Below are 26,226 nucleotides of genomic sequence, written 5' to 3'. Positions count from 1 at the left end.
GTATATTATCATAGTGCTAAGTTTTTCTATACCCAGTATTTACGCACAACATACAGACAGCTGTAAGATCAACAAATCATGTTAGTTTGCCTTCGTAGGAAAAATATATCAGCACAAACATTAACCACTGTTGGGTGCAAAATTTCAGGTATATTTGATTTATAAGGTTAACGAAATTTCAGGTATATTTTATTTATAAGGTTAACTATTAAAACATGGAAATGTATTTTGCTAATATGCATTATTAACTAGAAAAATCTGTACACAGGAATGCTTTGACTACTTAAAAAACATTTCTATATACTAACATAGACACTTTATTTCCCGCAGTGCTGGAAAGCTGTCTATTACCAAAGCTCTTGATTTAACATTATACCTAAAACATGAATCTGAAATTAGTCCTGTGCGTCAAGGATTGGATGAACTAATTCCATTGTACAAACTGCTGGAGAAGCGGGACATGAGTGACACAGAACATCAGTTAAAGGTAAAATGGGGAAGAGCCAAGAGTGAGTAAGAACTAGTGGTACTTGTAGGCTGTCTCCTCACATATGTAGATTATTGGCATAAATGTAAACTCATAAATGTAACTATGTTTTACTCTAGAATGAAAACATTACTCTTTTGTCTTGATAACTTCAGGATGGGGCAGTAAGTAGAGGCAGCATTATATAATGATAGATAAATGCAACAACATAGGAGCCACTTCATAGGTGAATTCTAGTGGAAGTGGTTAGGATCACAATAAAAGTGTCCTGGTGGGGATAAAATTTGTATTGCTAACCTAAGCATGATCTCGGGGTAATAATGACATTGACCAGGAGTGTGGCAATCAAATATGGGGGATTTATTGCACATAGCACATAGGTTTGGATCCTGAGTTACCCTTCTGTGAATAGAAATTCTCCTGTTCATGGAACGGACTGCAATCCAACAGAGGCTCCCAGTGGTGGAAGGGGGAGGGAGCCAATTTTTGCTAACTCTCATTTCCCCTTGCATTCCTCGTGCTACCTCCCATGCTGCTCCAGAAGATCCCCGAGCTTCCAGAGGAGATTTTCGGAAGGGGGCAAGGGGAAACTATAACAGTTGCCTTCCCATCTCTACCCGTGGAAATATTCTGTGGGCAGAGTTCTGCTCTCAGGAAGTTAGAATCCAAGCCAATAATACTACATTTGATGCATCAAGATAATATGAACAGCCAGTTTTTTCCTTGAGTGTGTTCTTATCCCAGTTACATAAAGGAAGGACAAAGCTAACATAATGTAATATAATGACAGAATGAGGTAGGGATAGGACATAGGTAGGTGAAGTTCATGAGAGGATGGCAGATCATGATGTCCCTCTAGGGCAGTATGTTGTGCCCCATACCAGAGGCAAGCTCTCCCAGTTGTCATCTCCTAACGGGCTTTTATACATTCCTTGATATCCATAACATTTTGTACATGTCCATCTTACTCTTCCCAGAGCTCTTCCTAGACCCAGGGTCAGCTGTTAAATTTCCAACAGCAAGTTCACACATACAATAAACCTTTGTTCTATCACAGCACGTAAAGAGCTTGTGAAAACCTGTACTCCTATGGCTTAAGGACGTTGTTTTAATAATTAAACTGAAACACCACAATGGAGCAACAGGTGTTTTAAGTAGATATATTTAACCATCTCAAATTCTGGCTACCAAGGCAAACCTACACACTTGCACAGACCTATGGCTTCAATGTAGCTCCATACCTATATATCAGAATCCTATAAATTACATCATCGTAGTCTACACATAGGGCAACCCTGCTCTCATAGGACATGGGGATGTTATGGAACATTGAAAATGTTTGTCCATACAGCTTTATTCTACCGTAACTATTTACTTCCTCTCCCCTGCAAAATTATAAAAGACAAGCAGAGGAGCTGGAACTATATGCACATACCCCAAAGTAGACTATCTGAGGGGTGGACCTGTGCCAGCCTGCCCAGAAGTTAAGTCTGTAAACAAGACATGACTTGATACATCAACTCTTCCCAGCCAGAAAAGCACATGGATTGTTCCTCACTCACAATTTTTTAAATTTATTGTAATGGAGTGTGTGCACAACGTATGATCAGATTCCTCTATTGAAATGAAAAGAGCATCCTCTGTGTGCACATAATGTCTATTTAACCGTATGCATCAATAGCTGTCATTTTATTCTAAATATTGTTCTAACACATTAAATATGTAATTTCCTATTTTCAGATGAACAGACTTAAACTGTTTTAAGTTCATTTATTTTGCAGATTTATTTTGTAGAATGCCGAAGACAGTATGATTTTTGGCCGATTTGATATAACATTAGATGGTGATTTTAGTCAGCATTTAGTGTGCTTACCTGATTTTGTTTTGTTTGTGAAATCGCTCTAGGGATACATACTGAATCTGTTTAAAAACATGATTGACAAACAGTCTTGGAATGATGAAGGCACAGCATCTGAGCGATTGCTTCGGAGCTCCCTTCTTGCATTTGCATGTGTACGCAAGTACCAACCATGTGTGGACAAAGCAAAAGAGTACTTTATGAAATGGAAGAACTCCAGTGGAACTGTACAGTACGTGTTTCATGTTTATAAGGAGTATAGCACCTTGAATCTTGACAGGTCAAAGCATAAAGCATAGTCCCTTAGATGCTGTGCCCCCAGTCCCCATGTAGCAGCAGATAAAAGGGAAATTTAAGCTTACCTGTGAATTCCCCTTCTCAGTGGTTCTGGACTGTGGAAGTCTTGCTCAATGGGAGGAGGAGTTTGCAGTTTCCGTAATAATAAAAAACAACAACAGCAGTTTCCATAGCTTAAAAAAAACAATGTAACTCTAGATGCATTTTTTTACAGTTTGCCTAATGATGTGAAGTTTGCAGTATATATTGTTGGAACACAGACAGATGAAGGCTGGGACTTCCTTTTCAGCAAATATCAGCTACCTGAATTCAGCATTGAAAAGAATGTGATTGAAGGTGCTCTCAGCCTGAGCCAAAATAAGGAAAAGCTTCAGTGGTGAGTGTTCTTCAAATAGCATGGGTGGCTTTAACATTCAAAGTAAAATAGATATTTAGAACGTAAGGTGATGGCCACCCATACTTTAAAAAAACATTTAATCATAGTCATATATTTACTGTGTTGTAACAGTTGTGATGGAAGATTGTTTCACAGTGTGTTGACACACCAATTGTGCATTTTATTCATGTGCACTGGATAAATGCTGTTTCTCATTATGCCTATTCCCATGGTGTTGGGGAGGGAGAGGCAACGCAAGCTGAGATGGGGCAAGGCAGGGAAGATCAGACTTTTAGGTGGAGAGTGGGAGATACAGCTGAGCAATGGCTTCTGATATTCAGCTCCAGACTAGCTTTTCTTAATTTATACATTGTGGTGTCATTTGGCTGTTCTTGTTCCTATACTCATCTGCTTGTCTGTGCCACGGTTTTCAAGGAGAGAGAATCTCATGCTCCAAGCATATATTAGAAGTGTCTCTGCTTGAGGCACAGTAAGGTATATACCCTTCCAACATCCCCACTTCTTTCCATGCTGATTTTGAGTATGAGAGGATGCTTAGTGAAAGTGAAGAGCTGACTCCCTGCAGTAGGGTTAGAAGGATGAAACCAGACTTCTATCTAGTCTTCAGTAGTGCCCAACAAATTGTCCTTGGAAAGTGCACAAGCAGGACATGCTAGAGATAGGCATTTCTTTTCTCCAGCATGTGGTAATCAAGCTCTACCTCTGAATATGGAAGTTCTGTTTAGCTGTCATAGCTGGTAGCTATTGCTAAGCAGTATCCTCTATGAGCTTGTCTAATTATATTTTTTTAAGCCACCTAAGCTAGTAGTCATCACTACATCTTGCAATCATGAATTCTCTGCGTACTTTATGTGAAGAAAAATACTTGGTTTTGTCTGTCGAGAACTTACAGGCAGTTAATTTCATTGCATGACCCCGAGTTCTAGTATTGTGCCTGTGGATACAAGCTCTGGTATGGAAGAGGCTTATTTTGGTATCTAGGGATTTTTGGAAAGGCAGCTGGCGTCCCCATAATCATGGTCATTGATAGTTGGTATGAGCTTATTTGACATTTTTTTCCTGGAGTTGATGTGACTATTCCAATATTAGTGATTCTTTGGGGAGGTATTGGGGGGGGGGGGCGCATTGTCTTCTTCTTTTTCAAACTTGTTAGCACAAATTTATGATGATACCAACTCCTTACAAAAAGCATTTTAAACTGAGCACTAACAACTCCCTCCATGCCTCTGAATGCAGCAGTGGCAAAGAAAGCTGTACTACTTTGAAGTTGCAATTCTGTGCGCACCTACTTGGGAGAAAAGCCCCATTGAACAGTGGGACATTTCTAAGTAATTTACACAGGATTGCATTGTATGCATTGGTTTCAGCAGTGTCCTTCCACTAACAGAACTGGTTCCATCAGCAGGATTGGAAGGGGAGTATTTCCCTACATGCGTGCACACACAAACACATACACATGTGTACACAGGCATCTTCAAAATCTGTTCCAGACAGCTGGGAAACCCTCCAGAGCATTTTTCTCAGATGGCGCAGGGGGCTGCAGGGCAGAGAAGGAGAAAGTCCTATTGCACTAGCATGACATTGGATTTAACACTATCATTTATCCATTTTTATCCTTCCTACTAATAAGGTTATATTCATATTTGTTTTTTAGGTTAATGGATCAAGGGTTGCAAGGTGACATAATAAAGACTCAGGAACTTCCTGCTATTGTTTTGAGTGTTGGAAGGAACCCTGCTGGTTATCAGTTAGCCTGGAAGTTTTTGAAGAAGAACTGGCAGAAACTTGTGCAAAAGTAGGTGACAGTTTTAACATTCTCCCAGTACCTATATTCATGTTTCTTTTTCTTTAAACCACAAAACTATTTAGTTCATATATTGTCATTACTATTTTTGCAGGTTTGAACTAGGTTCGCATTCTATTGCACGCATGGTTACTGGAGTAACAAATAAGTATTCCACAAAGGCACAGCTTGCTGAGGTAAGCATGTTTTTCACAATCTATGTTACATAGTTCAGCATGAATCCATGATTTTATTTAAAATCAAGTCAAGCCAGTTATAGAGGTTCAAACTAGGGCTGTGCGCCGCTTTGGTCCAACTAACGAGGTGAAGCAGGCAGCTTCAGAGGTTTCTCAGTGTGATCCGAAGTGCATCAGAACAGCACCGAGGCGCCCCAAAGCGAGACGACTCTTCGTCAAAGCGCTTTGGTCCACCTTGGCGATTCATAGCTCTTCTGATGCCTTCTCAGCAGCCCAGACAGGCTGGCTCCAAATGTATCAATTTGAGAAAGATTCGGGAGGGAGGGAGGAAGGGGAGAGGGAGCTTTGACCAATGGTGACTTTAGTTGCCAAATTAGGGCTGAACAGAACCCAGCAGTCTCCAATCTGTGACAGTGGTGGAGAGCAGCGGCGGGGGGGTGGGGGGCGGATACTGGAGTGATCAGCCTGCATTTGTTCATTGCGAGAGAGCACTCGGTGGTTAGGTGGTAGTTGGTTTTGTTAGAGATCTGGGGGGTGGGGAGGGTGCAGCTTTGTGTTTATTAGCTCAGCTATTTTCTTTTGTAGATTTTTCATTTTAAAAACTAAACATTTAGTACCTAGTTTGAGTTTCCTCCCTGCTTCTTAGTCTGCCCCCACCCCACCCTTCTGTAATGGGTTTTACCTTTCATTGTTTGTTCATTTAAAAACAAATCACTTTTGTTGCTTTGCCTCGTTCTTTAGCTTCCCCACCACCTTTTCAATTCTCTCTGAACCCTTAGTTTGCCCTTACTTTCATTCTGTCTAGATATATACATTTAAAAAATATAGTACTTTCTTGTCCTTGTTCTTGGCTCCCCTCCACGCCCCCTTCTCAGTTCCTGTATTTGTACCCTTCCCATTTTTTATCTCTTTTCCTTAAAAAAATAAAAATAACACCCCTTTTCTCTTCTCTTAGTATTATAGTTAGTCCCCCCTCCCTTTGGTTGTAGGTAGTTCTGTGTTTGCTTTTGTGTGTGTGTGTGTGCGTGTGCGCGCGCGCACGCGCATGTGCGCGCTTGTGCTGTGTAGATAAGCAAACAGTGTGTGGCAAAGCACTACCCACACATTAACAGCTATTGTTTAAATAATATAATACTACACTGTGTGGCAAAGCAAGCAAGCCCAATATGAAGCATCTTTGGGGTGTTGTTGGTAGGGGCAGAGGTGGGCGAGGTGCCGCTGGGACTAGCAACACTGGTAGGCAAGCTTGCTCTCCCCCAGTCCGGATAGCGTGTCCTGGTGTAGCAGCACAGCAGAGTGCGGAGGCAAGTTGCAGTGCCTGGAGGTCATTGTTTGAGGAGGCTGGTGCAGGCAGCAGCAGTAGCACTGTTGCCAAAGGACCACTGTCTTCTTAGTTGAAGAGGGGAGCCCGCTGATGGATGTTACGTCAGAGGTGTCCGATGTCCTCAGCTTGGTGGAAGATCAAGAGGAGGAGATCCTCCAGGGTATGGGGAGGACAAGCAGCAGGCAGAGGCTCCAGCACCCGACCCCTCTTCCGTTGTTTCCCCTGCTCGTGTGGTGACCCCCGAGACTCAAGGCAGGCAGTCACTGTCTTTACAGGAACGTCAGGGCAGCGTTGTGTGGGACCACTTTGAGGTGGGAGTGGATCCCAGCACTGCCAGCTGCCACCACTGCAAAGTGTCTCTGAGTAGGGGGAAAAAGCCAGGACACTTCACCACTTAAGGAAGCAGAACCAATCGGTCTTGCTTGGGGAAGAGGCCCCCCACATCCCAGCAGGCAGGCAGCAGGAGCAAGCAGAAGGCTAGTAGTGCCGGAATCCCTTCAAGCTGTCTGTCCCCCATCCCCAAGAGGCTCAGGCAGGCTACCATGGAGGAGATGGAGTGGGGGAAGTATGGGTCCACAAGGTGGATGTGTCCAGTGCCCAACCAGATCACCAACTGCATATATAAATATAAACTGGATAATGATGTGCACTTCGCTACACTCTCAATTCCTTTGGTCCACTTGCATCATTTTTTCAAATTAAAAACTCTTTGAAATTTGGCAGGTGTGGTGTGGTTAATTTTTTTAATTAAAATATAAAATATTCATTTTGTGCTTGCTAAAAAAAATCATATTAGCACAAAAACTACTCCAGCCTGTTTTCCCAGGTAATGTATACTCCAAATTCAGCCAAAGCAAGCATGAGGTCATCCACTGTGACGTTAAAGGGGAGAGGGGTATTGTAGTTCAAAGGAACCTACAGCAGAGATTAGGGATAGTGACCTCCTCCTTCAACACTTAACTTCTATGGTTATCCCATTATGACCTTTGGTTTGAGTTTCTGAGAACAGCGTATTTTACCAGTGCATAGCACAAGAACTGCTAGGCCAAACTGTCTGCAATTTGGCAGGTGGGATCCCCTCCATGGGGGCTGACGGATCCACAAATTTCATGTATTTATCATGAAAACTGAAAAAGGTATGGCCGTTTCTATTTTCCAATGCAAGTCAATGAGAAAACGTCATATCAGAATGATTTGGATATCCGAAGTGAAGCGGATGGGGTCCAAAGCGGTCCAAAGCGAAGTGGGGCTGCTTTGGAAGGTCTGAAGCAGCATCCGAAGAAAAGCAGGGGGTCCGTGCACAGCCCTAGCTCAGATCAGAATATAGGTACTGAAGGTTTACACTCAGTTCAGTTGTAATAATAGTATAATTGATTCCGCTTGTATAAAATAATAGTAGTAGTGGAAACCAAATCAAGCACTAAAGCGTTATGATCTTAAAACCTCTGACAGTAAGTAGCATGGATTTCCCTTGCTGGATCAGAGCTAGAATCCTAAGAGGTTGTGAATGTTATCGACAAAGAATTTAACAACCACCAGTAGCAAGAGGAATAGCACAAAGCAGCCAGTGGTCGTGAGCAACACCTGGAGATAAAATGGGGAGGATATCTTGAAGTTTCTTAGAACCCGATGAAATAAATGAGTGCATCATTAGGATGCCCCATATAAACACTAGATAACTTATGTTCTCCTTCTTATACTATTTCTTTATACATTTGAACCACAGACACATTTCTTTGTGCTTCCAAAGCCAAGAATCTCTTATGACAAAACCCAGGAAGCTCATCCAGTGCAGCGGCAGCAAAGAGATTAGGATGCAGTCTCCTAAAACCTATTCTTTTTCGAATCCTATTAGAAATAATGGTAGCAGTGCAATAATGAATTGTGGTGTGTGTTTTTTAATTCAACAGGTAAAAGACTACTTCAACTCTCTCGACAAAAAAAGTTCACAGCTCCGTGCTGTCCAACAAGCAATAGAAACAATTGAAGAAAATATCCAGTGGATGGATACGAACCTAGAAAAAATCAAGAAGTGGTTACAGAGCAACAGCGAAGTGTAAAATTGTCTGTGACATACTGTTTCAGGATTTAGAACTGTAACTGACATGAAAAATGCTGCCCACAAACTAAGTTGATATAGAATTGTGAAAACAAGATTGCTCATTAGTGCAAATATTTAGGCTTATTCTAGTGACTAAAGTTGGATGTATGACCTACATTTTCAAAGGCAGGAAAATGGCATTAAGACCTTGTGTACATGTTAAGTTATATATTTACAACATGTGCCAAATTTTTCACCACTGTAACTGCAACATCAGCCAAGAGAGAAATCATTTTTAATATCCATGGCTTCTATAGACATACCTCGAGTGAGCTTATCAGCAGGCAACTATTTTAAAATAAGTTTGCAGGAACCTGGAGGTAGAGTGAATGAGGATTTACCTGGTAATGACTTCAAAAGCGACATAGAGCAATGCAAAACTTAAAATGAGATATAGGCCTTTATTGAATATAATGATGGGTTATAGCTTATAGTTAAGGGAATGACCATAGAACACACCTTGGGCTCAAAGCCACAAAGCATTTGGAAACTTTTGCTTTCATTTTGACTAACTGCAGTTCAGCGTTCTGTCCAAACCTGGATAATTCGGAGCTGGATGCCTGCGTAGCACAAACGCTATTGCTGGCTTTGCTAATATTCTTATTTGAGCTCTCCTCAAACCCACAGATTTTGCCTATTTAGTGTCAGGATTTTGCCATGGGCCTTGTCACCTCTGAACCAAAGTCTGCTTCATCTTATAATGTAGAATTCAATACAGCCATGGGAAGGTGGCTGACATAAGAGTGTATCACTGTTAAACTTCTCAGCTAATTGTGGATGAAAGAAGTAAAATCAAACAGCTGCATTTTTGGCCTTGAGCTGATTTCTGCGTTATTACCTAAGAAATCTGTCACGGGAACTGAGCACGAGGGGAGTAGAGTTGTTTAGGAGTGTATCTCAGCTCTCAGCATCAGCCCAAGAGGACAAAGCAGAGAAGCCCTGGTTTGACATATTGATTGTCTATGGGTCAGATGCAGTTGTTGGTACAGAATAATTGTTAATGAGCTTAGCTGCCACACCCATTGTGATAAGCTGATGCACATATAAGAATGCCTTGCTGGTGCCAAAATCTTCCATTGCCTAGAATTCTCCTTCCTCATCCTCAGTGTCTTCTTTTGCCAAACATTCTCTGCCTGGTTTGTTCGTGCTTCCACAGAATCTTGTAATATGAAAACTCCAAACTGGCAACAAGTTATGATTCTGCCTTGTTGTAACTTATTCCTGTATTCTTGAACCCGAGTCAGCTAGAGGCTTCTGTGTGTGGAAACCCTGCATTTTTGGACTTTGCGTTGGCTAGACCTCTTAGGCCTAGTTTATTCTTGAACTCCCGCACTTAGTTCAGCTAGGACCCCTGCCATGTAGCAATCCTGTCAAAGGGGCTACCCCAAGAGCAGGCACTCTGCCTAGCTGCAACTATTCCTGAACCTGACCCAGCTCATGGTTCTTGAGGATGGAGATCCCATTTTGGGAAACAACTCAATTTTTGCCTGGAGCTCTAGCCATAAATTGTGAACCATACCCTGCTTTTGAATCTTGTATCATGAACCTGGTTCTCTAAATGCTTTGAACCCCTAATGATGTTCTTAAGAGTTAAGTCTCTTGCCTCTGGACTGCTCCTTAATTTAAGCCATGGGCCATTAGCTCTTGAGTTAACTCATTTGTAACTTCTAAGATTAAGTGCCATGACTTCTGAAGTGTGATCTGTGTTACCTTTGAATAAAGCTAAGTCCCTCAATCTATGTCTCTGTCATCCAGTCCTATGGTAGGGAAGCTAGACACACCTGGACACTTACACATACTGATCTTTGTCTTATTTCATGTTGTGGGGAAGAGAATTTTATTGCTCTCATAGATCTGCCTTTGGACTTATCAACAGTCCTGTACAAAAGGTTACTATGGTCCCCATTTTTACAGATGGGGAACCAAAACTGTCAGGTGGTTAATTTCCCAAGACTTTCTCAGCAGAATGTATCAGAGATTGCGCTCCAACCCAGGTTAAAAAATTCAAATATGAATTTCTGTCCAGATTATCTCTCTCTAATTGTTCCTTTTTCCATCATACCCAAAGAGAAACCTAATTTTAAGAGTCCAATATCAGAATTTTCACATTATTCGATATTTTAAGCAATTGGGATATACAGTTTATTTCTAAGACACTGAAAGTCAGTCATTTTTTTGAAGGAAGTACCAGTCTGGTTGCTTTTTATTGCAGAGTTGATGTAATCAGGGATGAGTATTAGAAGTTAAATTCCACATTTTAAATACCAGAAAATATTTAGGTAACTTTTCACGTGAATTATTTAAATTCAAATGTTTGTAAATAGTTTGTAGTGATCAAGTATATGTAAAGCTCCTGATCCAACAATTGTATATGCAGCAGTGTTGGCTGCTGGATTGGTCATGTGTATAACCCTTAGACAAAGGAGATTAGTTGGATTTGACTAAATGGGTAGGTTCGCATGTAACACGTGGGAGCAATCCTATGCGGATAGATGGCTGCCTCTGAACTCTGAGGTGACCGCCTGTCCAATGCATGGTGGGAGGAGTGCAGAGGGGATCATCATCTCCGTGCTCCAGCCGCCCTGCCTTCGCAGCTAGGTGGCCGATTTCAGCTGTCTAGCCTCAGGACATCGGAGTGCAGGGTGGGCAGGCTGGATGACACATAGGAAGTGTTGCACCATCATTTACAAACTCCCTGCCACCAGGAACGCCCACTTTTGCCCCGTTCCGTGCTGCTCTTCTGAGCGTGGAGCACAGGGACAATCCGCACTGCCTGGGAGGGGGTGGGGAGATGGCTTTCCAGGAACCGACCTCGGAACGCAGGCTCCAAGGTCAGTTCCCGGGAACTGACCAATCCTATGGCCATCTAGCCACTGTCTAGCGGCCATACAATTGTGCCCTAAGCTACTCTGGAGGATAAGCCACCATAGGTTGGTTGTTCACTTCCTAACCCATGTTACTCCTGACAGACAATCGGGTGAGCAGCAGCTTGGCTTCTTTCCCCCTCAGTCCTACAGCCCACTCTCTGCACATGTCCCAGTGTTCTTTGTGTCGCAACCAGTCTTGTCACCTCATCCCAGCCCCCTCAGCACTCTGATCGCTACCCCTTTTTGGAGCACTTCTTCCACTACCTAAAAAAAAAAAATTGGTGACTTGGAAGCATGCAAATGGGGTCCTATTTTTTCCCAGTCTTTCGCAAGTGTGCAACAGTGCAGATTCAGCTGTCTGATATGTGTCATTTTGCCTTGTCAATTTTCTTGTATGTTACACCTGTCAATGGCAGCTCAGGAGTAGCTTAGGCAACAAGGAAATTGACAAGGCTAGACTGCATAGAGGCTAATCTGTGCACATTTGCAAAGGACTTGGGAAAAGATAATACTAAGAGAAAGTAGGAAACCATTTGCTCAGTTCAGAAGCACTGAAAAAGAAATGCCAACAAAGTAATTGCTCTGAAAAGGAGCACCAAAGGGGGGGACACATGCACACACGCAATTCCTTGGGAATGTTATCCTCTATTATGCCTTGAACTGACACTTGTCAGTGTCCTCCCCTCTTTCAACACTTCCCCAAGTCTTCAAGAAATTCACAAATGGGAGTTATTTGGCTCTACCCCCTCTTTTTTGTGGCTCCTTTTTCACATTTTTTCTGTTTTGGTGCACAATTGTCAGTTTTCATGTATGTTACCTACTCCAGTGCTCCCTTTGACAGCTGTAACATACAAGGAAATTGACAAGGTGACAGCCAAATCTGCACTCTTGTGCACTTGAACACTAGGTTAGCTCTTCCCTGCTCAGCAGTGCCTCCCTGGATATGCCCCTTGCCATTGTAGTTGGGCTTTTAAAGGCTTCCATTTGTCACCAATGAAGGCTTTTTTTAAAACCTTGCAGCATGGTTAGGAGGAGAGGAAACCCCTTATCTTTAATCTCTGATTGGAAGTAAGGGCAGGGGCTGGGTGGGGACCTTCCATTTGGACTGAAGTTCCCTATCCCTGAATTATGGCAACAGTAATAATGTGTTATTAAAAACATAGAATGTAAGTACAAATATGGGATAATACATTCTAAACTTTATTAGTGTGACACAGAATCTCAGTACAGACTGTCCAATACAGTACAGTATTAACATTACAGATTGTCAAGGACAATCAGAATTCTGATTTTCCTCAGGCTGAAAGACGCAATCCACTGGGAACATCTCCTGCACTTAATTCCTTTTGAAATAAATAAGAGCTATGGCAGAAAACGACTGTATTCTTGCGTAACCCCCATGCAGTTCAAAAGGGCTTGCACAGATTATATTCCTGGTGGACTGTGGCCTATATATCTGATAATGGAAGTGGTAGACAATTAGCTACCTAGGAGCAGACTTGACCGTTTTACCAAACTAGGAGTAGTACCTTACTCCACAAGTCAACAGAAAGATTTGCTCCTCAGATTGCAAAGCATATCAGAATCTGGTACTGGAGTCATAGACTCTCTCTTGCTACAAAGAATACCAAGAAGAAGAAGAAATGGAAATCTGAGGAAGCATTGCATCCAAATTAGCTCACAAAGCATCTTCTTATTCAGTTGTACTATGTATGTATACATCAAGAATAAGCTGCTCTGTGTCATTTGAATTCCAGGGTGGGGGCCATACCAGCTTAACTTGTGGGAATATATATACTGTCATTGGACTTCTTTGCGCAGTTCTGTACGTCAAGGAGAGTGAAGCAGATACTGCAAAACTACATCCCTTCCAAAGTACTACAGCCTTCTCTAGTAGTTCTGATGCAATATTATGTCCTTCTTGGAAGCCACTGGCAGGGGCAGCATAAGTACACAAAAGGTGGTGACAGCAAGGACTCAAGATTTAAAATAAAAATACTAATGGCACTGTTCATATTCAATACTATATTGTTAGAAGCCAAGGATGAGCAACAATAGCTTCTATTCCGCTCAGTCTTTTAAATCTTAGCAACTGAATACTCCCTTTTCACCAACTATTCTCCCAGAAAGAATACCCACAGGCAACCAGTCTAAAGAGACAGATGATATCCAAAACTCATTCCATTCCAGAATGTTTAAAGCATTCATTATACTAAATATATATATAGTACAATTTAGTGAACTCTGCTGAGATTTACAGGCACTATGTGTAGATTATGTGCAAAACTTTGCAGACTTTTTTAATTACTATTTAATTCATAGGAAATCTGTTTCTTACAAATATAAGGCATTCCTTTTCTCTCAGAACTGAAGAAAATTACAAAACAAACGACAGTAAAATAAATGACTAGAAAAAGTTAGTTCATTCTCAGAAAATAGCAGAAGATATGCATGGCATGCCAAAATATCCAAATACCACAATACAAAAACCACCCAGACTATTTTGCTTCTGCAAAATAGCTTTTGTTCAAGTGCAGCTATCCACCAGCAAAACGAAGAGTCTTTGCACTAGTGATGAAAAGTCTGAAGAAGAAATACAAAAAAAAAAAAGACAACACATTCTTAGATAGACGAAAGAAGTTTTGTCCCATAAAACAGAATTCATCAGCTGAGATTAAAAATAGTTCCAAATAAAAAACTGGAAATACCCTAGTAGAGTACAGATGGGATCAATACGCATGCTAGCCAGTCTGTGAGGCTAAGACCCTAGTCTGTCCAGATTGAACATGATTTGCATGCTCTAGTGGTTGTTGCTTTCCTCAAGAGAAAAACATGAGCTGTCAGAGCAAGCAAGTTACTGTCAGAAACAAGAGGAGGAGGAGAAGCTGCAGATGAAATGTGCAGAAGCAGTGGATCCCTAAACACAGGCACAGGAAAGAGAGAGAAGCGTTACAAACTGTTGCAGGCAACAGTTGCCTGTTTAGTTTCTAGAGCAGGGGGAAGGAATTTGTGGCTCTCCAGATTTGTTACTATCAACCCCAGCCAGCATGGCCAATAGTCAGGGATTATAGGAATTGGAATCCAACATCTGGAGGGCCACAGGATTCCCCACAGGTTTGCTCTAGGAGAATGGTGCCTCTCCCCTGTTGTGGAAGCCAGCCAGTTCAAATAGAGAGGGGATACATCAGGAGCCTCACAAACAAGCTAACATGTGAACTGACCCACAGTATTTACATTACTTGATACTGCATGTGCAAAGCTGCTTCCTGCATAGAATTAATCCAACGCAGTTCCCTCAAGAAGCAAAGGCTGACTGTATTTGTTGGTTGTATTCTACGTTAGCCTAAAACCTCATGCATGCTGGTGTATGATTGCCCCTGTCTTATTTTATTTATTTATTTATTATTAAATTTATTAATCGCCCATCTGGCTGGTCACCCAGCCACTCTGGGCGATGTACAACATACAATAAAAACAGTTTAAAACAATAAAATTCTACAATAAAAACATTTTCTAAAATACCCTAACCCACCCCAAATGCCTGCCTGAACAACAACATTTTTAATGCACGACGGAAGCTCATTAAAGAGGGGGTATGACGGAGTTCCCTAGGGAGGGAGTTCCACAGAGTGGGGGCCACCACAGAAAAGGCCCTCTCCCTCGTCCCCACCAGTCTAGCTGTCCTGGCTGATGGGACAGAGAGAAGGTCATCCGAGGCTGATCTTGTTAAGCGGCCTGTCTGGTGCTGTTGGAGGCGCTCCTTAAGATAGGCTGGGCCGGAGCCATATAGGGTTTTAAAGGTCAAAACCAACACCTTGAATTTGGCCCGGAAAACAACTGGTAACCAGTGCAACTCCTTCAGCAATGGAGTGATGTGATCTCGCCGGCGGCTGCCTTTAATCAGGCGAGCTGCCGCGTTCTGTATCAGCTGCAGTTTCCGAACCGTCTTCAAGGGTAACCCCACATAGAGCGCATTACAGTAGTCTAAACGAGAGGAGACCAGGGCATGTACTACCGATCGGAGCAGATGGTCGGGAAGCAAGGGGCGCAGCCGCCGTATCAGATGGAGGTGATACAGCGCTGTCCGGCTCACAGCTGACACCTGAGCCTCCATGGACAGCTGGGAGTCCAAAATGACCCCCAGGCTGTGGACCTGGTCTTTCAAGGGTAGCCGTACCCCATTCAACACCAGGTCAACATCCCCCAGCCTCCTCTTGTCTCCCACCAAAAGTACCTCGGTCTTGTCAGGGTTCAGCTTCAGCCTATTCCTCCCCATCCAGCCACTCATCGTCTCCAGACATTTGGACAGGGATTCTACGGCCAACCTTGGTGAAGATTTAAATGAGAGGTAGAGCTGCGTGTCATCCGCATATTGATGACACTGCACCCCAAACCTCCTGATGATAGCCCCCAGTGGCTTCACATAGATGTAGCATCGGGGAGAGGATGGAACCCTGTGGCACCCCACAAGTAAGTGGCCACGGGTCCGAAACCTCCTCTCCCAGTGCTACGCTCTGGTACCTGCCAGAGAGGAAGGACCGGAACCACCGCAATACGGTGTCTTGCTACATTTTCTTCTATACAATATTTTCGAATTTAGTTTTGTTTTTGGCAAAACCTTAGGAGAACATGCATGTTCAAAGCGAGGTACACATAGAAAAAGTATCTTAATTATGTCTATCTTACATTTTTGGAATGGCCTTACAAAAAAAGGATAGTTCCAGGGCACCAGACTGAGAATTCACATACTACTATTTCAAAAAATCCCACCAATTGGGATAATACAAATTAATCTTCCCTAAAGATTCTGAAAAATTAAAATACCTTCCCTAAAAAGCGAGTATCTAAAAGCCTGGGTTTTCTAAGACGTCAATTCTTTCTGAATCATTCATGGATACATATGTGCATGACAAACAGCTTAAAAATCCTTACCTGTCAAGATTTAACTTTTTTTCTGTTTCTCAGATTTTGCACTCTGCTCCTTTGCCTTAAAGAAAGAAAGAAAACAGCAACAACATTACTAGTTGGAATTGTCAGTCATGCAACAAACACTGAATAAATATCGAAAATGAGAAAATCCAATCTGTAAAACAAAGCTTGAAATACATCTGATTATCAAGAATATAGGAGTGGAGAGAAAAGCTTTTGACAGTGCCAAATTATGTGTTACATGGGAGATCTGCTAGTAGCTCTCCCAGCATTTCGTTTTTATTTCATGCATCTGTGGATGGATCCAACATTTGATCAAAGCAGTGGCACTGGCACCAAACCTGTGTGGTTAACACTTCCCCTCATGTTGCTAGCCATCCTGGCAGGGAGTGGGGGGAAAAGTGCTTGTATTTTACAGGCAGCTGTATTCTAACAGCAGCATCAGGAGGGGAGCAATTTAGTTTGGGAAAACAGTGTTGGTAGAAAGGATTGAATACCCCTCTGTACCACTGCTTTGATCATATGTTGGATGTAACATATAATATGGCACTTAAACGATTCAAAAATTCATGGTCACACTCAGTGACTGAAAAGTCAAAAGTTGCTCTGTTTCAGAGACCGTTCACAGAACAAAAATCCATATATCATTTAACATCATCCAAATAAAATATGCATGTGTAACTGTTCTTGAAGCTGGGTATTTCTTATTTTACCTATTCTATAAATTATCTGATGATTTCTCACCACTTGACCACAGATATAATCACTGATAGCCATTTAACTGATTTAACATTTAAAGATGAAACAGGGCACCCCCTATGAGCTCACATTTGCAAGGTTGTAGCAGCAGCCAGCATGGTTCTTTCCGTGCTGGCTGCGCGGGGGCAAGGGTGAGGGAGGGGACAGGGAGCGCGGTTTCCTGTCTCTGAGCTCAGAGACAGGAAACTGAAATATCCTGTGTCCCCCAGACACTGTGTAGGGGGCATAGGATTGCTCTCTAACTGGCCAATGTGCAAAAATGCCACAAAACGTCTAGGGGTAAATCATACAAATCTCAACTCCAACATTCATTTTGTTTTCGCACCTACACAAAACTTTGTGAGGAAGAAAACCCAGTATTGCCCCTACTCATGTTCCCACCTCTTCGCTCTTTGCTTCCCTGTTCTCAAATCACTCCATCCAAGTGTGCACAACAGCAACTTAATCATGCACCTCGTCTAGTAATAACAGTGGAGATTGAAAAAAAAGACAAAATCAAGGATCCTGATGAAGTAAGATGCTGAGGAATTGCACACAGGATGTTCCAGAACTTCCTGGGACTCGTAAAATATGTCATGGCTGTGTAAAATACATGTTTCTAATAAAAAATAATTCCTTACCTTTTTAGAGGATTTGGATTTCTTTTCATCCTTTCTCCCTGATTTAGATACGGCAGCATCTTTTGCTTTTTCATCCTACACCCAAGAAATAGAAATACCTTTGTTCATAAATGTTCAGGCTGAAACACACCTGAAAGAGTTTGGGAAACATTTGTTTCCAGAAAAAAGCATTTACGCAAGATCCACACAAAAAGTGAAAGATTCAGTGGGTCTGGAATGCTGAACTAAATAATTTGATAGAACTGCACATAGAGGCAGAAGAAAAATCTCTTAATGAGCTGCTCTCTATGGGTGGAAATTTACACTCCATATAGTTCTGCGATTAGTTTTAAAAGACATTATCTTTTATACAATGCAGCTACTGAGGCTGCAGTTTGAAGGCGAAGACCAGTCTGGGGAGAAAGGGACTTCTTAACCCTTCCCCTTTATGGTTTCACACTAAAAATCCCCAACACAAGCTGCTTTATTACTGTTTGCATGTAATGGTGGCATTTGGTAGCACCCACAATTCGTGAGGATGCGCACAAGCCACTTCCAGGTTGCTGCAGCAACAACTTACAAACACCCCATTCATAGGTTGTTAGCGTGACATCTGAACCCGGACACCTTGGGTTATTCATGGGTTAAACAACCCAAAGTTAACCTAAGAATAAACCATGGGTTAACTCTGGGTTCTTCACAGGTTAAATAGCCCAAAGTGTCCAGGTTCAGATGTCACACTAATAATGTACAAATGGGGCATTCGTAGGTTGTTGCTGCAAACCGTAAGTGGTTTGCACATGGCTCTGCAAGTCATGGGTTAATTAACCCATGATTTGCCATTGTTACGTGCAAACCAGGTCCATGGCTTTTCTGCCAGCTCTTTTAGATATGCAAGTTCACAGATATTTTCTGTTCACAGGATGAGCTCCTCTGTTCTTGGATAAGCTCCAGTCACTTCAATAGAACACAGAAAAACACCCCAGGGCAAGTTGTGCCTATACTGTAGCATATTGGAAAGACAAACATGGGTTCTGCTACAAAAATATTGGCCTTTGAATAATCGGAGAGCCAGTTCTAGAAATAAGTCCATGCTTGAGACAACTTTATTGTGAGAAAAGGTCTTTAAATGTAACAGAGTTGACTGTTAGGAATGCATGTATAAGATGTGTGCCAAGAACAGTTAAGATCAGGGAAATGAGAAAAACAGCCAACCATTATTTTTGTGAAAGAGGCAGAAGCTTCACTGGGGGAACTGAACAGGATTCACATTCAAGTGATTAATGAAACCTAATAAAACTTAGATTTATAGCTAATAAATAAATAGAAGCAATAACTGCAAGGATGGGTAAAGCGGCATTTAATGCTTATTCTTCTGTTATTTTCTGTCTAAGAAAATCTAACATTTAAAGGAAGGTCAGGTCTAAACTCCATTATCTGATGCATGTTCTGTTTTATGCAAAGGGTTTCGAAATAAAAGTTCCGTTTTCTAGAGCAACTGTGTTTGATTTATATTCTTAGCCTTATAACGCAACGTGGAATCAACTTCAGATGCATTCTTTAACTTGTAGAACCACTACTTTAGTACAGTCACTTAAGAACTAGGTCAAAGCTACCAATGGAAGAAGCTGTGATGAAAGAGTCAAGAGTTTGTCTGTAGAGAGCTGATATGTGATGCAGTAAAGTCCACCTTCCTACAGCTTATTGAATGAGATGCCCAAACCTCTGAAATAAAAATAGGAGGCAAGCAAAATTGTGCAGTAAAGATCAAGTCAGAAAAGAAAATGCAGAGCCTGGAACAGGCAGAAGCAGCCAGTGGAAATGGGGATGTTTCACTCGCTCAGATGAGTGACATACAACTGACAAAGCAAATTGTATTTATAAGCCATTTTTCTATTTAAAATGTCCAAGTGTTAACAGCAAGAGGCAGACACAGAAAGCAGTAATCTGGTGGTGAAAAATCCTTCAACCACTTAATCCGCGTACCCATCATGAAATAAACATGCTGCAATTCACACATTCCCATACATGCTTCATATAGGAAGATAATAATGTGTGATGTCGCTCTTAACACAACCCAGATTTGGGGCATATTTTGCATTCCCAGTCTCCTTACTCTCAGCGCTTCATCGAGTACTTTAGTTACAAGTGGCAGCTGCATGTTTTCATCCAGTTGCAGTTTTAGTAATACATGCGCAAGGCCTTTTTGCAACCTTGGCTTTCTAGGTGAATGACAGGAGCACCTCAAAAACATACATTTCAATTAAAGAACAAACTGTTCCTGTTCTTAGGAAAAGAAAGGGCCCCACCTTTGTTGAAGGTTTTTGTGAGACAGGAGGTTTCCCACAATTATCAAAGTCCCCTGAAAGGGCATCAATAGCTGTCGAGTCATCAGCTGGCTTCTGCAATAAAGAACATGGGGGTAGGGGGATCCCAGGTTTTAAAGGATATGCAAAATAAATGCTCTTAATGAAAATGAAATAATTGTCAAAGTGCCACTGAATAAGAGAACACATCCAGATAGCAACTTCATCACTCTTGTGGAGTGGGAAGAAAATAAGACACGGAATACAAAGGCACCTTTTCCTGAATGCTCATCATGCATCTCTACTTTGTGAGGCCCATGTTAAGTCCCTCATCTGCCACCACATGTGGAACTAACTGATGCAGAGAAGTAGGGAAGTAGCAGGGGGTGAAACTCCACCAGCCTGCAGCAGAGGGAGAGATGGGAAGGACGGCCACTCCTTCAACGCTGCCAAAAAAACAGGTCTATTTGGTTTTTATTCAAGCCAGCCATTGTAAGAATGTTGTAATTTTAAGAACTGGTGACTGAGTTTCCTTGTTTTCCTCTTCCCTCATAATCCTCCCCTGACACCCTTTTGTGTTTATTTATTTAAAACATTTACTGTATATCCCACCTTAAATCATTAGGATCTCAGGGCAGCGTACAGATAAAATCAATTTAGACAGTATAAAACAATGAATAATTTAAACAGCTAAAAACATATTAAACCATTAAGCAAGGTAATACCAATTTAAAATCTAAAACAATAAAACAGTTAAAACAGCGTGCAACTTTAGGGAATGCATTTACCCCTCAAAGGCTTTGGTAAAAAGCCATGTTTTAACTTGGTGCTGAAATGAAACCAACGTCTGCGCGAATTGGACCTCCAAGGGGAGGCATTCCACAACCGGGGTGCCACCACAGAAAAATCCCTCTCCCACGTCCCACCGTAGTGTACGTCTTGCATTGGTGGGATGCAGAGGAGGGCTCCTCCAACAGAACTCAGTCCTTGGTCAGGCATATAGAGGGGGAGGCACTCCCTCAAATATTGAGGTCCCAAGCTACTTAGGGCTTTAAATGTCATCACTAGCACCTTGAATTCTGACTGGAAGCGTATCAGTAGCCAGTGCAATTCCTTTGACTGGTGTTATATGGTTTTTACAAGATCTTTCGGTCAGTAGTCTAGCTGCTGCATTTTGCACTAGCTGCAACTTCTGAGTCATCTTCAAGGGCAGCCCCATGTAAAGTGCATTGCAGTGTCTAATTGGGAATGTACCAGCATGTGAACTACTGTGGCTAGGTTATCCCTGTCCACGAAAGGCCGTAGCTGGAGGATCAGCCGAAACTGCCTTCAAGTACTCTGTGCCAAGGAGTCCACCTGAGGCTCCAGTGACAGGGACAGATCTAGGAGTACTCCCAAGCTATGCACTTGCTCCTTCAGGAGGAGTGCAACCCCATCCAGGACAGGTCATTTGCGCAATTCCCAGACGCGGGAACCACCAATCCACAGAACTTCCGTCTTGTCAGGATTCAGTTTCAGTTTACTGACCCTCATCTAACCCATTACAGCCTTCAGGCAATGATCCAGCACCTTCACTGCCTCAGCTGACTCCAACAAGGAAAAACAGAGCTGAGCATCATCAGTGTACTGATGACACCCCACCCTCAAACTCCTAATGACCTCACCCAACGGCTTCATATAGTTGTTGAACAGCATGGGGGATAGAAATGAACCCTGTGGCACCCCACAGCTTAATAGCCATGGGGTAGAACAGGAATTGCCCAATACCACTCCCTGGAATTGGCCCTGCAGGTAGGAGTGGAACCACTGTAACACAGAGCCCCCAACCCCCATCCCGCAGAGCTGATCCAGTAAGACACCATGATGAATGGTGTGAAAAGCCACTGAGAGATCCAGGAAGATCAGCAGGGTAGCACTTCCCCTGTCTTTTACCTGTGTTGTGTAAGCCTGCAGGCAGGGGCTGTCTTATTTGTTACTGATCTTATATAAGCCACTCTGGGAGCCTTTTCCACTGAAGAATGAAGCAAAGAAATTCTTTAAATAAATACATTGTAGAGGTTGACTATGAGTATGAACCCACCCACCTTCCAAACAGCTAAGAAGATGTGCCTACAGGCAAGCACAATATTCAGTTTAGAGCACTGCCTTCTTACCTTTTGTTCTTTGGGTTTCTCACCATCCTTGCCTGTTGGCTTTATTGGCTTGCCCTTTAACAAAGATATGCATCATTTAGTAAATCCATCACTGGCCTTCCTTACAAGCCTAACTCATATTTACCTATAAAAAAACCAAGATGGGCTGTTCGACTGTGGAGCTCTTTCTAAATTCTGCTTGCCAACTGCCACCTCTAAGTACATCTATAACTATTGTAACTTATCAGGCATTCTGCATACTGAAATTAACATGTTACCATGTTTGTGGAGAAGCTTATCTGCTGTTTAAAAATGGACAGCAATTCACACATTAAGAAAAACTGTCAATGGAGCTGGATACTTTCATCTTCAGAGACACCTGCTCTGGTTGCTATAACGCATAATTTGAAAACATTGTGGGGATCCTATTATTTAAATTCTTGGTTGTTCACTTCTGTTATGGGAATGTGTGACCCTCAACATTTATAGAAAATCTATTAATATAAGTAAGTTTGAGTTCCAAAAGCATCAACTTACTTTCTCATCAGAGTCCAGAATATGCCTGTACTCAGGAGGGATTGTCTCATCTCTCTCTCCAAGTTTGTCTCTATGCTCAGATTTAGCCTTTTCCTATAAAAGCAACAATAAAACGAGACTGTGTTTTTAAAAATTTCTGGAGGGCCTAGTTCACAAAATACCGTATTTATGGATGATGATGTCTAGCTGCCCCAAACCAGAGGAAATACAAAAAATGATTGCACAGATTTGTATAAAAAAATACAAAGGAAAATGCACAAATTTACACAATATTTTACCAAATATTTTTAAAGCAGTATAAAGTTTTTCAATACTTTGAATAGAATACAAAGTATTTAAAGTTTTAAATACTTTGAATAGAACTTCCACGTCTGCTTTCAGCCATGGCATAGCTCAATAGCTTTCTTAAAAGCTAAAACTACACATCTATATAACACTTGAGTTTACACTGTAAGAACCATGATTCTTCTTACAACATTGTAGCTCTCCTGCTATCCAAGCATATTCCAAATGCACAGAGACATTGTCAGCTGACTGTCACAACTATGTACTCGGACTCGCTCTCTTATCAGTTAGGAAACAGGAGAAGGTATTTTGCAGCCAGAGACAGGTTTCAACACAGGATAAGGCCTAACGATATTCCTGAAAGCCACTGTACAAGAAGGGGTTCATATTTTAACCACAAATTTGCATTTTTCACAATTGCTTGTGAACAGGCTGTACTCAGTAGCTTTGTGAAAAACAATACAAAAATAGAAGTTTCCTTGATCTGCATATGTCCTCAGGCAATTAAAAAATTACTTATATTTTTCAATAGCTTTTAAACACTGTAAGAAAAACAAGTTCTGCTGAAGCAACTAAACTATTTTCATGAAAAGGGACTGCATTTTCAAAAGTATGTTGCAAAGATGTCCTGTTTTCAATGACATTATACAATATGCAGACAGAAGAAGACCCTTTATTCTTTCGTCAATGTTGCAAAAGGCAAGATAGGGAGTCTGGTATGCTGGCAACACACCAGAGGTGACATTCTGTGACAAGGAACAGCAGTGGGGAAGCGGTGGCCCAGAAAAGCCCCTCCACTGACTGCTCCAACGAAATCCCTTAGCTTAGCCTTTTCAGCTTCCTGTGAAGATGTGGGAGATGAACGCTGTGCCGACCACCATGGGATACTGGGTGGGGGGTGGGGGGAGTCTCTTTTCTCACCTTTATTTTATCCACAAGTGGTTTGTTTTCATCTGGATCAGGTTCTCTTTGTCCTAGTGAGTCTGCAAGAAGATCTGCGGCAGCATCAAGTTCTTTCCTACCCTAATAGATTTGAAAAAACAAAAACAAAATATACCCCACACAAACTCTCAGGTATAAATGTCAGTATTATGCAAGTTAATTTCAATGCAATCACAAAGCTTTGGAAGTTACAAAATATGTGTAACTAGGCAAGAGAAAGGGAAAGGGAAAGCTGGGGGAGATCAGAAATAACTCTTATTTTTGCACCTCTACTCTACTGCAAGCAAGTGAATTTAGTTTCTAGCATACCTTAAAGAATAGCTTTACAGAGAGATAAAAATCAAACTTGATTAGCCCTAAACTATGTTTCAGTATTCGTAAAAGCAGTTAAGAAGTTATCTGAGAACACCCTACTAGGCTAGCTGCTCTGTCTTAATTGAAAAATAATGCTCCATCTAAAACAAGACGAATGTTGTGACAAAGATAATTACATATATGCATATATCTTTAACACTCTGCAGTTTCTTCCAAAGAAATCCTGAACTCCAAAGGTCAAAATCGGCAATAGTTAAAACAATAAGTGGACTAAGAAGTGTTTTAAAGGAAAAACATACTGTAGTCACAGGTTTTAGTCAATGCAACAGAACTGATTAGGAAATACCATTTTGCGTACTGGAGTGCCTGCTGGTGGGGGTGGAGCAGACGCGTGTACTGCAGAAGCTGATGCAGAAGAGACAATTTCTTCAGTGGGGGCAACAGCAGGCTTGCTAGCACCTGTAGATTTCTACAATAAAAATAATGGGTTTACAGACACATGCTAAACTAAGGCCAGAAGCAGTATCGTAGTGAAGCATAAGAAGAAGTACGGCAGTGAAGGAGAAGATGGCTGATCCAGGAACCAGGCCGCTTGTTCCAAGTGGCCTTCACATCAATTTGGCTTCAGTCAACTTATTGCCATGGGCCTTCCGCACCATGCAATTACTTCAAATCAATCTCCTAAAACTAGTCACCACCACACCTGCGGCACACTGTCAGCATAACCTGCAAGTGTTGAATGTGCTGCTTTTCCTTTAGGCTTCACCAACCTCCTAATTTTGGATTTGAAGAGCCGTGCCCATTGCTGGAATCCAACCTTTCCCAGCCTGCTGATAAAAAGGGGAACACTATTTCTGCCTGCCCGTCTTAAGATCTTCCTTTCTCCTTTGGGTTAGACATTCTGACTCGCCTGAAAAGAGTCCTTCCTGAGCAACTTCTGCTAGAAATTATGTTACGCTGGCCAAGAGGGGAGATAAAGGAGAGTGATGAGAGGAAAATGGCAGCTCAGAAGCCCGGGTAGTCTGTGCTGGCAGTAACGGACAAGGAAAGGGACCTTGGGGTTATGGTGGACTTGCTGCTTGTGGACTTCCCAGAGGCATCCCAGAGGATGCTGTACTAGATCGGCCTTTGGTCTGATCCAGCATGGCTCTTCTTATGTTTTTAAGTCTAGTCTGTTTTTTAACTTCTTCACAGCAGCTGGACAAGATGGCAGTTGGCAAAATTGCACACCTGCCACATCACTCTCCAAGTCACTTTAGGAGAGTTCACCTGGAGTATACAAGACATGTACCTCCCTTCACCCATCTCTTTTCAAGATGGTCAGGGACACACATCACAATCACTGCTACCACCAGAGTGGACCGTCAGGAAGTAGAACCCAACATGTGTTATGATTATAAAAGGCATCTTCTTTTAATTCCCCTGCTTTCATTTTAATTCTCTTCAGGATCATATTCTCATTACCAAAGGATGTTCACAGTGACTACATTAGTAATTCAATAATTCAGGTTCAGAGCCTTCTATCCTGCACCACACTGGCAAGAGCCAGGCAGAGAAGGATAAATGGTGGAGAGGATTTCGCCTCCTGTTCCTCCTTAAAATAAAAATAAAAATCAGCTAGAAGGGGCGCTGACCCCATCTACCTGACTTAGCAAGATGAGCAGTCATGGCAATGGAAGGCTGTAGAATCCTGTGGATCCCAGCCTCTCCCTTTCCCACCACCACCTACCTCCTTCTCAACCCTTCCAAGGTCGCTCTTGCTGTCTGTAACAGTTGTGAGGAGCCAGAGAAGGGGGAATGGGATGATGTGGGATTCCCCCTCCCAAGGTCATAGGCTTGTTTAAGGCCTTAGGAGGGGAAAACTGACACATCCTATGGTCCCTGGGACCACAGGATTGCTCTGTAAATCTTCTGTCCAGTTAATAATGCTTACTACAATATCTGGTGTGGCCTTTTCATTAAAATCTCCACCACTTATGATTTTGACAATCATAGTTAAAATGATGGTGAATCAGTAAGTCATATCACTGTATACAACTAGTATGAGTAACTGCCTGTTAGATGGTGCTGTGGTCTAGCTCCTCTTATTGTGGGTTTTCCTCTTCTCCTCA

The 26,226-nt window shown here is 42.1% G+C and overlaps 2 protein-coding genes across 47 annotated transcripts in view; one reads left to right on the top strand and one right to left on the bottom strand.

Annotated features, from left to right (window-relative positions):
• ERAP1 (endoplasmic reticulum aminopeptidase 1) overlaps positions 1-10,179 on the top strand; it is a 36,594-nt gene extending 26,415 nt beyond the window's left edge. For all 3 annotated transcript variants that reach the window (XM_084833704.1, XM_084833702.1, XM_084833703.1), the window contains 6 exons: positions 331-487; positions 2,393-2,577; positions 2,857-3,018; positions 4,694-4,834; positions 4,938-5,019; positions 8,254-10,179. In XM_084833704.1, coding sequence (XP_084689830.1) covers positions 331-487; positions 2,393-2,577; positions 2,857-3,018; positions 4,694-4,834; positions 4,938-5,019; positions 8,254-8,403 — 877 coding nt within the window. In that variant the 3' untranslated portion in view covers positions 8,404-10,179. The remainder of the gene's footprint in view (positions 1-330; positions 488-2,392; positions 2,578-2,856; positions 3,019-4,693; positions 4,835-4,937; positions 5,020-8,253) is intronic.
• Positions 10,180-12,495: 2,316 nt separating this feature from the next.
• The window catches only part of CAST (calpastatin), an 86,058-nt gene continuing 72,327 nt past the window's right edge, over positions 12,496-26,226 (bottom strand). For 18 of the 44 annotated variants that reach the window (XM_084833709.1, XM_084833711.1, XM_084833710.1 and 15 more), the window contains 8 exons: positions 24,474-24,584; positions 23,780-23,881; positions 22,574-22,666; positions 22,058-22,111; positions 19,908-20,000; positions 17,620-17,694; positions 16,244-16,298; positions 12,496-13,894 (listed from right to left, as the gene is read on the bottom strand). In XM_084833709.1, coding sequence (XP_084689835.1) covers positions 16,254-16,298; positions 17,620-17,694; positions 19,908-20,000; positions 22,058-22,111; positions 22,574-22,666; positions 23,780-23,881; positions 24,474-24,584 — 573 coding nt within the window. In that variant the 3' untranslated portion in view covers positions 12,496-13,894; positions 16,244-16,253. Of the gene's footprint in view, positions 13,895-15,545; positions 15,637-16,243; positions 16,299-17,619; positions 17,695-19,907; positions 20,001-21,795; positions 21,916-22,057; positions 22,112-22,573; positions 22,667-23,779; positions 23,882-24,461; positions 24,585-26,226 lie in introns of those variants that run through there. The other 26 variants (XM_084833706.1, XM_084833708.1, XM_084833707.1 and 23 more) reach the window with 5 other exon arrangements.

Source organism: Heloderma suspectum, chromosome 2 (genome assembly GCF_057233095.1).
Source record: "Heloderma suspectum isolate Gila_16-S chromosome 2, 16-S_ref, whole genome shotgun sequence".
NCBI classification, from domain to species: Eukaryota; Metazoa; Chordata; class Lepidosauria; order Squamata; family Helodermatidae; genus Heloderma; species Heloderma suspectum.
The sequence above is the reverse complement of the archived record's forward strand: the minus strand, read 5'-3'. Positions and strand labels throughout refer to the sequence as shown.